The following is a 15377-nucleotide window of genomic DNA, read 5'->3' on the forward strand; positions in this document are numbered from 1 at the left end:
TAGCTCTGCCATTTGAAAACTCGAATTTTAATTCTTTTATTTGAGATTTTTTATCCCTATCAAATTTGAAGATGTAGCATCTACATGAATGATGTGTAGTGAATTTGCGAGGTTCATGTGAATTCATGCAAGTAAAATTGTTCATGTCATTACATTAATATTAGTTATAAATTACAATAATAGTTAAAAATTATTATTCATCTTGTGAGATATTGGATCGAACTCTAGTATGGTCGAAAGATAGCTTCTTGGTTCGACAGGATTAAGCATGAAGTCGAAAGTTGTTCACATGCTTGTGTCGAAGATGTTAGGGTTGTTAGCATGTTAAATTAGGTTTCAGTGTTTAAACCCTAATTTGTTAAGTTAGCTTGTTTATTAAGTTGACTTGTGTAATGAGCCTTGTGGAAAAAGCCCATTAGTTAATATGTTAGGTTTTATTATAAATAGCATACCAGTCTCTCATCATTGCTAAGCTGCAAATCTTAATTTAGGGTGAGAGAGGTTATTTGTTATTCTTGTAAACTTGTAATCTTGTTTTAAGAGAAAGTAAAAGAATAACAGTTATAACCAATTCTTGTGTTCTTCTTTTCTTCCCTAATTCCCTATTATATTTTGTTCTTGACATCGTTTTTCACAACAAATTGGTGCGGTGAGCGTGGAGAAGATGCCTTCAACAAAGTATGAGATCAAAAAGTTCACCGGAGTGAATGATTTCGGTCTGTGGCGCTTGAAGATGAAAGTCCTACTGGTTCAGCAGGGTTGCTTGGAAGCGTTGAAGGGAGAGGCAACCATGAATGTAGAATTGACGGCAGCGGAGAAGACGAATATGATCGAGAAAGCACACAGCGCAATTTTGTTGAAACTTGAAAGTTTGTATATGACCAAATCGGTGGTAAAGCGACTCTACCTGAAGCAAGCTTTGTATTCATTCAAGATGATTGAAGACAAAGTGTTGCTGAGCAGTTGGATATGTTCAACAAGCTGATTCTTGATCTTGAAAATATTGATGTGAAGATCGATGATGAAGATCAAGCACTGTTACTATTGTGTTCTTTGCCTCGATCACATGCTCACTTCAAAGAAACTCTCTTGTATGGAAGGGAGTCCCTAACGTTTGAAGAAGTTCAATCAGCCTTGATTTCTAAGGACTTGAATGAACGAAAGGAGCATAAACCTCCGACTGTTGGTGAAGGTTTGGCCGTTAAAGGAAAATTCATGCGAAAGGATGGTAAGTTCGACAAGAAGAAGGGCAAAAGCTAGTCGAAGTCTTATAGTGGCGAAGCATCTGGTATTCGATGCTATCATTGTAAGAAGGAGGGTTACATGAGAAAGGTGTGCCCTGAACGCCTGAAAGATCATGGAAGTAAGGATAATGACAATGCAACCATTGTTCAAGATGATTTTGAATCATCTGATGTTCTTGTGGCTTCAAGCAGTGACTCGAGAATAGAGTGGATTATGGATTCAGGTTGCACTTGGCACATGACTCCAAATAAAGACTTGTTCGAGGAATTATGTGATCAAGATGGTGGATCAGTATTGCTGGGAAACAACAAGGCTTGCAAAATTGCAGGTGTTGGATCTGTGAGATTCAAGCTCCATGATGAGTCAATAAGGTTGTTGACTGAAGTCAGGTATGTTCCTGATTTGAAGAGAAATCTGCTTTCTCTTGGTGAATTCGACAAGAAAGGATATGTTTTCCAAGGAGAGAAAAGTATCCTAAGAGTCATGAAAGGGTCGAAGGAAGTCTTGAGTGGCGTGGAGAAAAAAGGCTTGTATACCCTTGAGGTTGAAGTTGTAAGTGATTCGACAAATGTTGCATCCACGAAACCTTTGTCGAAGACAGAAATCTGGCACATGAGATTGGGCCATGTCAGTGAAAGGGGTCTGGTCGAATTAGGGAAACAAAATCTGCTTGGTGGAGACAAAGTCGAAAAGCTGAAGTTTTGTGAACCTTGTGTACTTGGGAAATCTTGCAGAGTGAAGTTCAACAAAGGCAAACAATGAACACATGGATCCCTTGATTATATCCATGCTGATCTTTGGGGGCCTGCAAGGTGTCCATCACATTCAGGAGCAAGGTATTTTCTATCCATAATTGATGATTATTCCAGGAAGTTATGGGTATTCATTTAGAAGACTAAGGATGAAACTTTTGAGAATTTCAAAAGTTGGAAGACTTTAGTAGAAAATCAGACTGGCAGGAAGGTCAAGAGGTTGAGAACCGATAATGGACTTGAATTTTGCAATGAAGCGTTCAATAGCTTTTTTGCTGACTCTGGTATTGCAAGGCACAAAACTACTGCAGATACTCCACAACAAAATGGTTTGACTGAAAGGTTTAATCGAACTATTTTGGAGAGAGTCAGATGCATGTTGACTAGTGCGGGGTTAAAGAAGGTGTTCTGGGATGAGGCTGTTTCGACAGCAACATATCTGATAAACAGATGTCCTTCGACAGCGTTAGATATGAAGACACCTGAAGAAGTTTAGTCGGGACATCCACCAGATCTCGACAAACTGAGAGTATTTGGCTGCGTAGCCTATGCTCACATTAGGCAAGACAAGATCGAACCTAGAGCTCTGAAATGCATGTTCATGGGATACCCTGAAGGAGTAAAAGCTTATAGGCTATGGTGCCTAGATCCAGGTCACATGAGGTGTATCACCAGTCGAGATGTAGTTTTCAATGAAGCTGAAATGGCTTTTAAGAAAACTGATGATGTTGGTTGAAGTACAGAAACATCTAACGAAGAGCTGGAACAGGTAGAGATTCCTGTTGAGGTGGAGCATGTTGATGCTGAATTGCATATTTCTGATGAAGTCGAAGAAGAAGCAGAAGATGATGAGGAAATTGAGGAAATTGTCAATGACTACCTATTGTCAAGAGATAAGTCGAGAAGAGCCATCAAGCCACCTCAGAGACTTGGGTATGTAGACCTTATAGCTTATGCCTTAATCTCTGCAAGTGAGGTTCTAGACGAAGAACCTAGAGACTACAAGGAAGTTATGAGGAGTCGAAATAAGACTGAATGGACGAAAGCCATGGATGATGAGATGAAATCTCTTCATGATAATCACACTTAGGAACTGATTAAGAAACCTGCTGGGGCAAGGGTAGTCAGCTGTAAATGGATTTTCAAAGTTAAGGAAGGAATTGAAGGAGTGATGTCAAAAAGATACAAGGCAAGGTTAGTTGCAAGGGGTTTCATTCAGAAAGAAGGTGTCGACTTCAATGATGTGTTTTCTCCTGTTGTGAAGCATAGATCCATTCGAATGTTGCTTGCCATGGTGGCACAGTTCGACCTTGAACTGGAACAGATGGATGTGAAGTATGCGTTCTTGCATGGTGATCTAGATGAAACAATCCTGATGAGGCAACCTGAAGGGTATGTCGAAAAGGGGAAGGAAGAGTATGTGTGCAAGCTGAAGAGATCTTTATATGGGCTGAAACAATCTCCTCGACAATGGAATAGGAGATTCAACAAGTTCATGGCACGCATAAGTTTCATTAGAAGTCAGTTCGACCACTGTGTTTACTTCAGATTTCGACCTGGTAATTCATTTGTTATTTTGTTGCTTTATGTGGATGATATTCTCATAGCAAGCAACAATGTTGAAGATGTGACGAGGGTGAAGGCTGAACTCAATAAGGAGTTCGATATGAAGGATTTGGGAGCTGCTTCCAGGATTCTTGGAATTGAAATTCGAAGAGATAGAAAGAAGTCGAAGTTATGCTTATCTCAAGAGGCATATCTACGGAAGATTTTCGAAAAGTTTGGTATGTCGAATTCGAAGCCAGTCGTGACTCCAACAAACCCTCAATTCAAGCTGAGTATTGATCAGTGTCCCAGTACTGATGTCGAAAGAGTCTATATGAATAGCATCCATATTCTAATATATTTGGTTCTTTGATGTATGCTATGGTTTGTACTAGACCCGACATAGCATATGCAGTAAGTCTTGTAAGTAGGTACATGGCGAATCCTGGAAAGGCTCATTGACAAGAATTGAAGTGGATTTTAAGGTACATAAATGGGTCTCTGAACAGAGTCCTAATTTATGGTGGAGCCTTGGGTGAAGATAGTAAATCAACAATTGAAGGATATGTCGACTCTGATTATGCAGGTTGTATGGATTCCAGAAAATCTATTTCTGGATATGTTTTCACTATGTTTGGCACTGCAATTAGTTGGAAAGCAACACTTCAGAATGTTGTTGCTCTATCAACCACTGAAGCGGAGTATATTGCCCTAACTGAAGCTGTGAAAGAAGCATTGTGGCTTGAAGGTTTTGCGAAGGAGCTGAAACTTCAAGGTCGAGGTATCACTCTTAAATGTGATAGTCAAAGTGCAATACACCTGTCGAAGAACTCAGCATATCATGAGCGAACTAAGCACATCGATGTGAGGTTGCATTTCGTCAGAGGAGTAATCGAGCGTGGAGAAGTCCAAGTGCTGAAGGTTTCGACAGATCACAATGCTGCTGATATGATCACCAAATCATTACCGAGTTGCAAGTTTTTCCACTGTATGCAGTTGCTAAAGCTACATGAAGAAAGCTAGTTGTTCCCTTGATGTTGTAGAGTTAGATCCAAGATGGAGATTTGTGAGATATTGGATCGAACTCTAGTATGGTCGAAGGGTAGCTTCTTGGTTCGACAGGATTAAGCATGTAGTAGAAGGTTGCTCACATGCTTGTGTCGAAGATGCTAGGGTTTTTAGCATATTAAATTAGGTTTTAGTGTTTAAACCCTAATTTGTTAAGTTAGCTTGTTTATTAAGTTGGCTTGTGTAGTGGGCCTTGTGGAAAAAGCCCATTAGTTAGTATGTTAGGTTTTATTATAAATATCATACTAGTCTGTCAACATTGCTAAGCTGCAAATCCTAATTTAGGGTGAGAGAGGTTATTTGTTATTCTTGTAAACTTGTAATCTTGTTTTAAGAGAAAGTAAAATAACAGCAGTTATAACCAATTCTTGTGTTCTTCTTTTCTTCCCTAATTCCCTATTATATTTTGTTCTTGACATCGTTTTTTACAACACATCTTTTATCATTCATTTTAAAAAATGAAAAAAATTATAAAAAAGATATAAAGATATGAAATCAAATGAAAAGAATAAAAATTATACAAATTATATCTACTAGCGTTCAAACGACACTCCTATGCCCGTCTGTCCGCTTTTTTTAATATGCACTACAGAGAAAAATAAACCCGTGTATATCTTTTAAGGAGATTTTAATTGTACGACACATTTAAAAATATAAAATTCGTGTATTAAAAAAAACAACAAGCATGAATTTTAACCGAATCAACCGCATACATGTATTTCTGTCAACCGCATCTACAATCGAAGTCGTTCTATGGCGTCAAGTATCAGTGTATCAAGCATCCAACAACAAAAAACAACAACAATCAAGTAAGTTGATTTTGAAATTTTTAGAGTTTATGTAAAGTCCACTTAAATGTGTGTTTTAGGTCAGAAATTAGGTATTTGTGGATTATTTTGAATATTATAAATTATTTCTAAGGTGTTAGACATGTATTTTAAATGATCAATGGCTGTTTAATTGAGTTCTTTTGCGGGGGTGGGGTATCATTAACGCACCTCTAAAATTGCAGTGGAAACCAGAAATATACTTCCGGTTTTCAACAAGAACAAAACCGCATGTATATTTTCGATTTTTTCCCTTTATGTGTTTTCAAGTTTGTTTTTAACATTGGTCTTTGAGTTAACATTTTTTCCGTGCTTCTACAGGAGCAATGACTGACAGAACATCTCGATTGAGACACGACAGAGTAGCACAACACACTTCTATGCGGAGAGAAAGGAGTCAGGCAACCCAACCTCCTCATGCATCTGGAAAGGCCGTACCGGATGCACCAGCTTCTTCTTCCGGTACGTGTTCCTCCTGCTACTCCCACTACTTCGGCCTCTCGCAGCAGACGGGATTATCCAGTCCATCCTTCTCCACCCCGTTCTCCCACAGACGCACCTATCCACATACAACATTTGAGGCGGGAGAGGCCAGGTTCTAATGCGACATTTGAGGCGGGAGAGGCCTCAGTCAGAACCTCCATCCCAGCCTCCATCACAGCCCCAGACGACACCAGTGGCGGCTTATGCACAACCTGCACTGCAAGCACATGCACAACCTGCTTTTGGAGGAGGACCGTCCGATTTATCCCTTCTTCCTCTTTACCCTGACCATGTTGCTAGACGTATCTGAGATGGGCATGTATGAATTTTGAATTTTGATTTCTATTACATTTTAAATTATGATTTTATTTATGAATCTTGAATTTTGGTTTGTTGATTAAATCCATCAAAATATTTATGCAGAACTGTGATACGGTCAAGGTATCCATGAGCGGAAGATCAGTAGACTGGTACCCCTTAGAGAGCCATGGTTTGATGAGCTTTTACAGCCTACATGGTTGAAATATTTGGCCCTGTGTGGATACAACGTGGTCAACTGGGGTATGATTAACGCTTTCGTCGAGAGGTGGCACCATGAGACATCGTCGTTTCACATACCACATGGTGAGGTGACGATCACACTCGGCGATGTCGCGTGTTTGCTGCATCTTCCGATCAGAGGGAGATTCTTGGATCATGAGAGGATCAGTAAGGATGAGACGTTGAATCTGTTGGTTGAGATGTTGGGAGTTACCCCTGAGAGTGGTCTGAAAGAGATTGATAAAGTCCGAGGTAGTCACGTCAGGTACAATTATTTGGCTTGGGTGTTCGAGGAGGAGGCACAACATGCACAAGAGGCCTATGGTGATGCCGAGCAGGTTACCATGCACAGGAGGTATGCTATGAGAGCATACCTTTTGTATCTTGTTGGCACACAGATTTTTGTGGACACTAGTGTCACTTACACTAATACCATGTACCTTCAGTTTTTGCTGATCTTGAGATGGTCCACTAGTGGAAGTGGGGGCTGCTTGCCTGATATACCTGTACACGAAGCTGGATGAAGGGATAAAGTGGAATACGAAGGAGATAACCTGAAGCATGTCACTCATGACGGTATAACTTCTTTTTCTTTGTGGCCTTTGTTAATTATTTTGATTCGGGAAACTAACTATTTAATTTTATTATTTTAGGGATGGATCCTACAACATTTCCCCCGCATCTCAGATTGGTCACTTGCGACAGGCTATACTGAAGATAAGCCATGTGCATACGCTTATGACCCCCTCCGAGGGAACTAGGCGGTAGAGCCGTTCCGGTTGTACATTGACCGGCTGACACATGAGGACGTACATTTCTCTTCATACGACGATCACTATGAGACAATACCATTTGACGAGGTGTCGCTGTTTACGGGTTGGTTGGCTTGCAGGATTCGCAAGACGGCTGCCTATATGCCTGAGCGGGTGATGCGTCAGTTCGGGTTCACCCAGATTATTCCCTGAGATTTAGTTCATCAGAAGATCTTAGAGGAGGATCAGGCTAGAGCCGATCAAGCGACTGACGTGTTGCCCAGGAGCCGTCGTATCATGGAGCTTGCGTGGGATGGTATCGACAGAGGTTTGTTTCATGATGGCACCGATGTTAGAGGTGTTCTGGATGCAATCACGCCGGAGGCTTAGGAGGCTATGCTTTACAGCGGAGGGACACCTCGAGGGTGACAGGCCGACTCATCATCTGCCATAACCAGTAGTTTTTGTTTTTTTTGTTATTTGGTTGTACTTTTTTGTTATTCAGTTTGAATTACATTTTTGTATCTCATACTACCATAATATTATTTATATATTCAGTAGTTCGAGTTCAGTAACTTTTTGTTATTCAGTAATTTATGTTTTTTTTTTCAATTGTATAGGTATTTATATTACGTGCGAATGAACCGTAAATATGTTAAAATGGTAAAATGGTTCTGATATAAATAACAGAAGAAATCGGAATCGGAAATATATTTCTAATTTGGAGGAACATTTTAGAAATTTCATAGGATACTGAAATAAATTTTTTCCAAATATAATATTATTTTGGCCTATGCTCTAGTCCGTTATAATTCCAGTCATTAGAAGTTGTTAGAAAGTTATAATTCCAGTCATTAGAAGTTGTTAGAAAAATATTCTCTAATAAACTATTTTTCTCATTCTACCTATGCCTATATAATGTAAAATACATATTTTTTTAAGGCATAGAAAAAAATATAATGAAAATTATATTCAATTTCTCTTTAATTGTCCTTTAATTTCTTTTACTTTGCATTTTTGACTTTCACTGCCAACACGTTAACAAAGTTACATGTTCTTTCTCCTTTAACTTAATCTGATTCTTCTGGATGATTTTCATTACCTCATTTAATTAATAATAAACTTAAAACTCTTGTATAAGAAAAATAAATAGATAAACTACCACACAAGCATGTGTGCATGCTGAAACTTTTCTACATTCAATGAAACACATAAAATATAACAATTTTTGCTGTCATCCAAGGCAAAACAACTCAACTACTCTTTGCTTTATTCGTCCCATCTTACACCTACCTCAAACTTTTCCAGTTATTATTTTCCATTTTGTTGATTATTGAGCTTAGAGTGATCACTTATATTGTCTTATAGTGACGATTTGGTTGAGTCACTCTCAATTACTTTAACAAACCAAAACATATTTGTTTACTCTCTGTCTTACAATGTCGGTATCTTCTATATATGATACGTAGATACAACCAACCCAACCACCTCATACTAAACAAATATTTAATTTTAATTTTAATAATGATACGGTTTTTTATTTATTTACAGACGCATTGATACTAACCACTAAGAACTCACACGTTTATTGTAAATGCTAAAGTTTGAATTTTGATGATTACTGTTATCCTAACAATATCGATTTTTATCAGTTAATTTAGTATTTGCGTAGTGATAAGAACAATTTTTATTAAAGAATGTTTATAATTTTAAAGATGAATTTGTGTATTTACTCTCCTTAACTTTAGTGTTGTATCTTCCATCTATAAGCACCTACCTGATGTGGTCCAATTGCCATTATAGGTCAAATTATGATGTGATGGATGACCTCCCAAAATTTCATGTAAAAGGCTCCCCATAAAGGCCCACTTGTTTTTTTGCCTTTACTTGATGTAAAAAGTTGACCTAAATGCTACAAAACAATATAGAATGTGCTTTTGTCTAAAGACACCGTGGTATTTATGTTTAGGAGTTTTGGTAAATATGAAATTAATAATATGGTGGGGTAGTTTACATGGAATCGATATCTCAGAAAATATGTGTATCAATATTTGTGTTTGAAATCGATATTAATATTTGTGTTTATATTTAATTAATTAATTAATTTAAAATTATTACTTCTGTTTACGTGTCTGTGTTTATATCGTATTTTCGGTAACGATGCTTCGTAGGCGATAACATTAACCAACATTTCAAATCAAGGGGGTTAATTTAACATCACTACCATGCCAATCAAGGGGGTTAATTTAACATCACCACCATGCCTCTAGAACAATGTTTTAAAAATCGAATTAGCCGCTGAAACGGAAAAATCTATGAATAAGGGTTCGACAATTTTAAACCAGTCAAATTAAAACGAAATAACGATTAAACCACTCGAATAACTAAGCAAATGTTAAACCAACACCAAAAGGGAAATCTTGAACAAAAAGAAATAGAAGGAGTATAATCTTTTTGCTTTTCTTTAATTTTTTTGAACTCATTGGTTTAATTAAAGCAAACTTCTAAAGAAAACCAAAGCATCCACAAATGAAACCCCTAGTTTGACTTCACTTTAATCTCTTAGTTAATTTAACATCACTACCATGCCAATCAAGGGGGTTAATTTAACATCACCACCATGCCTCTAGAACAATGTTTTAAAAATCGAATTAGCCGCTGAAACGGAAAAATCTATGAATAAGGGTTCGACAATTTTAAACCAGTCAAATTAAAACGAAATAACGATTAAACCACTCGAATAACTAAGCAAATGTTAAACCAACACCAAAAGGGAAATCTTGAACAAAAAGAAATAGAAGGAGTATAATCTTTTTGCTTTTCTTTAATTTTTTTGAACTCATTGGTTTAATTAAAGCAAACTTCTAAAGAAAACCAAAGCATCCACAAATGAAACCCCTAGTTTGACTTCACTTTAATCTCTTAGTTAATTTAACATCACTACCATGCCAATCAAGGGGGTTAATTTAACATCACCACCATGCCTCTAGAACAATGTTTTAAAAATCGAATTAGCCGTTGAAACGGAAAAATCTATGAATAAGGGTTCGACAATTTTAAACCAGTCAAATTAAAACGAAATAACGATTAAACCACTCGAATAACTAAGCAAATGTTAAACCAACACCAAAAGGGAAATCTTGAACAAAAAGAAATAGAAGGAGTATAATCTTTTTGCTTTTCTTTAATTTTTTTGAACTCATTGGTTTAATTAAAGCAAACTTCTAAAGAAAACCAAAGCATCCACAAATGAAACCCCTAGTTTGACTTCACTTTAATCTCTTACTTAATTTAACATCACTACCATGCCAATCAAGGGGGTTAATTTAACATCACCACCATGCCTCTAGAACAATGTTTTAAAAATCGAATTAGCCGTTGAAACGGAAAAATCTATGAATAAGGGTTCGACAATTTTAAACCAGTCAAATTAAAACGAAATAACGATTAAACCACTCGAATAACTAAGCAAATGTTAAACCAACACCAAAAGGGAAATCTTGAACAAAAAGAAATAGAAGGAGTATAATCTTTTTGCTTTTCTTTAATTTCTTTTGAACTCATTGGTTTAATTAAAGCAAACTTCTAAAGAAAACCAAAGCATCCACAAATGAAACCCCTAGTTTGACTTCACTTTAATCTCTTACTCAATGTAAGCAATTGCTAAAAAAATGTCACATTTGTCATACAAATAAAACATTACATCATTATGGCATCAATGGCCCACCTTTTGTTTTTCTTCAACTTCTTTTAAGCTCATGGGTTTAAGTAAATCAAGAAAGCTTCTAAAGAAAACCAAAGCATCCAAAAAGCAACTCCCAATTTTGACTTCACTTTAATCTCCCTACTCATTGCAAGTAATTGCTTTTAAAAATGCTACTTTTGTAACACAAATAAAACATTACATCATAGTGGCATCAAGGGTCCACCTTCTCACTCTTGTTTTCATTTTCCTCATAACCTCTTTCAACTAGAATTTCCAAGAACACCATAAGAGCAAAACATATGCTTGATTTTGACAATCTTTGTAGGAATGGAGGGTTGGATAACTCAACTTGTTTAACGCGCCGTAATCGGAGTCAAAGGAGTTAAAAGATCAGAGTTCAAACTTTCATGAAGTGTAAAATACTAACTTAAACAACTAACATATACTTATATTTATCTATCCAATAAAAAGTTACAACATACACACACTCAAGAACTATTCTCATTCAAAGGATATAGCTTAATTAGATGTATATGACATAATTTACAAGTATATAACCAATAAAAGAGGAAAATTTTAGTAGTATGAAGGGACAAAAGGAGTTCAAAGAATGAACTCTGAAAATTTGAAAGTTGTCTAAAACACATAACCACTAAGTTGCTTCCTTGAGTTCTCTATTCATCCATGGCAAAGTTGAAGTGACATTAGAATTAACCAAATGGGATTGTGATGAACTTGATACCTTATCCTTCCTAGACCACAACCAAATCTTTGAAATAGAAAAGCTTTCACCTTTCCTAGCAACATTCATCTTTTTCCCTTCAACAACATCCACATCAATGGAACAATTCCCATTTTGAGCAAGCCCTCCTTTCAATTGTCTCATACTAGCACTCTTTCCTCTTCCTTCACCTCTCTTTGGACACAAAGCCACTACCAAATCTGAATCAGCAACTACATATTGGTAAGAACCCATTGAAAAGCATCTCCTAACATCACCAACAACACTTTCACTACTACACTCTCCTTCACCCTTTTCCACACCCCCTTCTCCATTATTTGAGCTTCTAAATTTCCCAAGCCTAACAGAAAAAACCCTTTTCCCACTCATTATATGATTCTCTGCATGTTTGTTAACAGAGTTACCCTCACCAACAACCATATTCTCTTCACTAAGGCTCTCGAATTCATCATAAACCGGATTTTCGAAAGCAAATCCATGTTCATAAAGACTCCCTCTACAAAGAGGACAAGTTGAATTAGAAAGAAGCCATGTATCTATGCAATCAATATGAAAAGCATGATTACAAAGAGGCAACAATCTCAACATATCTTGCTCAGTGAACTGACAAAGACAAACAGCACAATCAAACACCTCTTTCAAACCTATTATCTCCTTGTACATAAAAACCGGTAGAGCATCAATGAAAGCTTGATCTAAACCCGAATCATGAAGATTGAAGAGCTGTTGCAACTGTCTCTGATAAGGATCAGGTTCAGACATTTGAGGGTTGCCATTATTACTGGACTGTGAAGCTCTTAAAGAAGATCTTTTTCGTATGAGAAATCTAACAAACAGTTGGAGGACACCAGAGATGAAAAACACAATAGCTAAAATTACTATGATGAAGATAATTGAAGGGGTCATTCTCATTCTAATTGTTTCTTGTAGTCAAAAGAACAACATAGAAAGAGCAGAAGATTCAGAAGAACCCAATACATTTGTTCAAAGTGATGATGATATTTGGTTTGAAGAAAGATGCAATCTTTGGTTGTTTTGAGATTCAACCCAAATCATAGAATGTAAAAACAATTAAAGATAAAATAAGAATGATTATTGAAATTTGTTTAGCTTAGTGAAGAGTTGTAGGATAGTGTGGTAGTTAGAACTTACATGGTTGAGTTGAAGTTGATTAATCTTAATTGTTGGGAATCATGATTCTGACAGATAAAAGAGGAACGGAAAACGGTGTGAATTCCAAAATTCAAGGTTCTTTTGGGACCGGTTTATCTCATAGATACATGATGTTTTTGTTTGGAACAATGGGCTGTGGGCCTTTTCTGATCACTATCAAAGCCCAATTTAAGGTCATGTACATTGTGCAATTTCTCTTTACACCTTTATATTTTCTCCCAAGTCTCTAGTGAAATTTTCAAAATATTTCTATGGTTTTAGAGATACATCTCCGGACACATTAAATCTCATTTTATTTGTAAAATTTAGTTCAAAAATGTATCTCTGAATTTTTTTGAATTGAATTTGGAAATATATCTCCAAAAATACTATTTGTTCTAGTTACTATCAATTTCTCAACAAAATAATTGTTTAATCATGTATTATTAGCAACAATTTCCATTTATTTTCTTGACTAATATATAATTATATATAATATTATTTTCAAGTGCTTAATTATTGTCGTTAACTGCAGAAACCATTATGGTCATAAATATGACCCTTTAGAAAAACAAATTACAAAGCCGCTAGCCGCGGAACCAGAAGACCCAACATGTCAGAGGTGACAAAATGCTTCATGAACCCCAAACAGTCCTCTTCAAAAACTACTTTAGCTACCACACCAATACCTGCTTTTGCTAGAGCATTAGCACACGTATTCGCTTCCCGATAAACATGCTCTACAATATCATCCTCAAACCAATCAATAATGGACAAAATGCACTTAAGAAGACAAAACTCCTCCACCCCCGAAGCCAACTTGTTCTTAATCATGTAAACTGCCACCTTAGAGTTAACATTCACAATCACCTTCTTGCAGCCAAGTTCTTTTGTTAGAAATATCCCACAACTCAGCTTTGGTCGCACTACAACGCCCGATATCTTTTAAAAAAACATGCACTTTCTTTGCCTATTTCTAATGATTCCACCACAAACAACAACTTTACCATCTATCGACGCTCCATCCACATTGAGCTTAACATAACTGTCATCCGCTGGAGGCTCCCAACCAACCAGGATAGAAATCTTTTCCACAGGAACAAAACTGTTATTATTCCTCATAGCATCCTCATAAGCATGAACACCCCGTTGAACATGGAGAATGGAATTGTAAGGTCGACGAAACTCATCATCATGGATTTCTTTGTTGTGCCACATCCACAAAAAATAACACCCTAAGCCCCAAAAAATTTTCTAATTGTTGCCAGCCTCCATATTTAGCCGCATCCACTCCCTGCCATTTTTAACAAAAAACCGCATACTAATAGTAGCTGGAAGATGTTCCAACCAAAAGTTCGTAATAGTTGGACAATCTCTAAGAACATGCATCATATCTTCCAAAACTCCCCCACATAACTTGCAATCGGCCCCTCCCAAGCCTCGAATACTCAAATTTTAACCATTAATAATAATAATTTTATCTTAAATAATTTTACTTTTTTTTTTTGGCTTTATACCACCGGTTTAGTCCGGTTCGGGGGCGAGTTCTGGCATCAAGTGGTTCCATCCCCCTCCCGATCGCAGTTGCGGGGGATCGAACCGTGGTTCTCCCTACCAAGTCCAGCGCCAATCACCACTGGACCAACTAACGATTGGTAAATAATTTTACTTTTACTGGGCTTCATTTTATGTTTGTAAAAACAATTACATTTTAAGCTTTTTATATTAAATAATTCATTTTGACTAAAAAACAATAAATAATAAAAAACATAATTTAGTTAAAAAACAATTAATTAAAATAAATTAAGTATTATTATTTTTAATGTATTTTGATATATTTTCTTTTAATAGTTTTATTACTAAAATATATTAATCTAGATCATTTTGTTTTATTACTAAATATTAATATAATAATATTAAAAATAATTATTATAGAAAATAAAAATATATGAATTATATATTAGTCAAAATAATAATAATAATTATATAAGTTATATATCAGTCAAGAAAATAATTATTCTAGAAAATAATATTAATTATAATAAATAATAAATAATATTTATATTTATAAGAATAATAGAAAATTTCTATTTCAAGACATATTTTAATTTTATTTATCCAATTTTATTGAAAAACTGATGGTAATTGAAACTAGTGGTATTTTTTAAGATGCATCTTTGAATTCACCTAAAAAAAATTCGAAGATACATCTCCGAAGTAATTTTTTGTAAAAAATGAGATTTGGTGCGTTCGGAGATGCATCTCCGAATAAACCCAAGGAAACTTTTGGAGTTTCAGAGGTGCGCCCTAACGCATAAGGCTGTAGAGAGAAATTGCCTTGTATAATGAGTTGGGCTAAGTATAAAATAGTTGGGAATTTCTTTTCTCACTTCTATAGGTTCTTCCTAATCCCTAGAGAAAAGTAAAAAATATCTCTAGTTTTCAGAGATGCATCTTCGAACACACCGTTTTTCCACAAAATAAGAGCAAATGGGTGAGGTACCTCATTTTGCCAAAATTTTATTCGGAGATGCATCTCTGTTTGTGTTTTAGGGTGTGTCCACA

The 15377-nt window shown here is 36.1% G+C and overlaps 1 protein-coding gene across 1 annotated transcript; it reads right to left on the bottom strand.

The window, feature by feature from the left end:
* Positions 1-10830: 10830 nt before the first annotated feature.
* Positions 10831-12922, bottom strand: LOC131637061 (RING-H2 finger protein ATL47-like). The gene has a single exon (XM_058907625.1). The coding sequence runs from the start codon at positions 12570-12572 to the stop codon at positions 11571-11573; it is 1002 nt and encodes a 333-aa protein (XP_058763608.1). The 5' UTR covers positions 12573-12922; the 3' UTR covers positions 10831-11570.
* Positions 12923-15377: the final 2455 nt, after the last annotated feature.

The sequence above is a fragment of the Vicia villosa genome, unplaced genomic scaffold (assembly GCF_029867415.1).
Source record: "Vicia villosa cultivar HV-30 ecotype Madison, WI unplaced genomic scaffold, Vvil1.0 ctg.001905F_1_1, whole genome shotgun sequence".
Taxonomy (NCBI): Eukaryota; Viridiplantae; Streptophyta; class Magnoliopsida; order Fabales; family Fabaceae; genus Vicia; species Vicia villosa.

Excerpts from the sequence above, each read along its gene's own strand:
- LOC131637061 (XM_058907625.1), bottom strand. The coding sequence starts at position 12,572 with ATGAGAATGACCCCTTCAATTATCTTCATCATAGTAATTTTAGCTATT.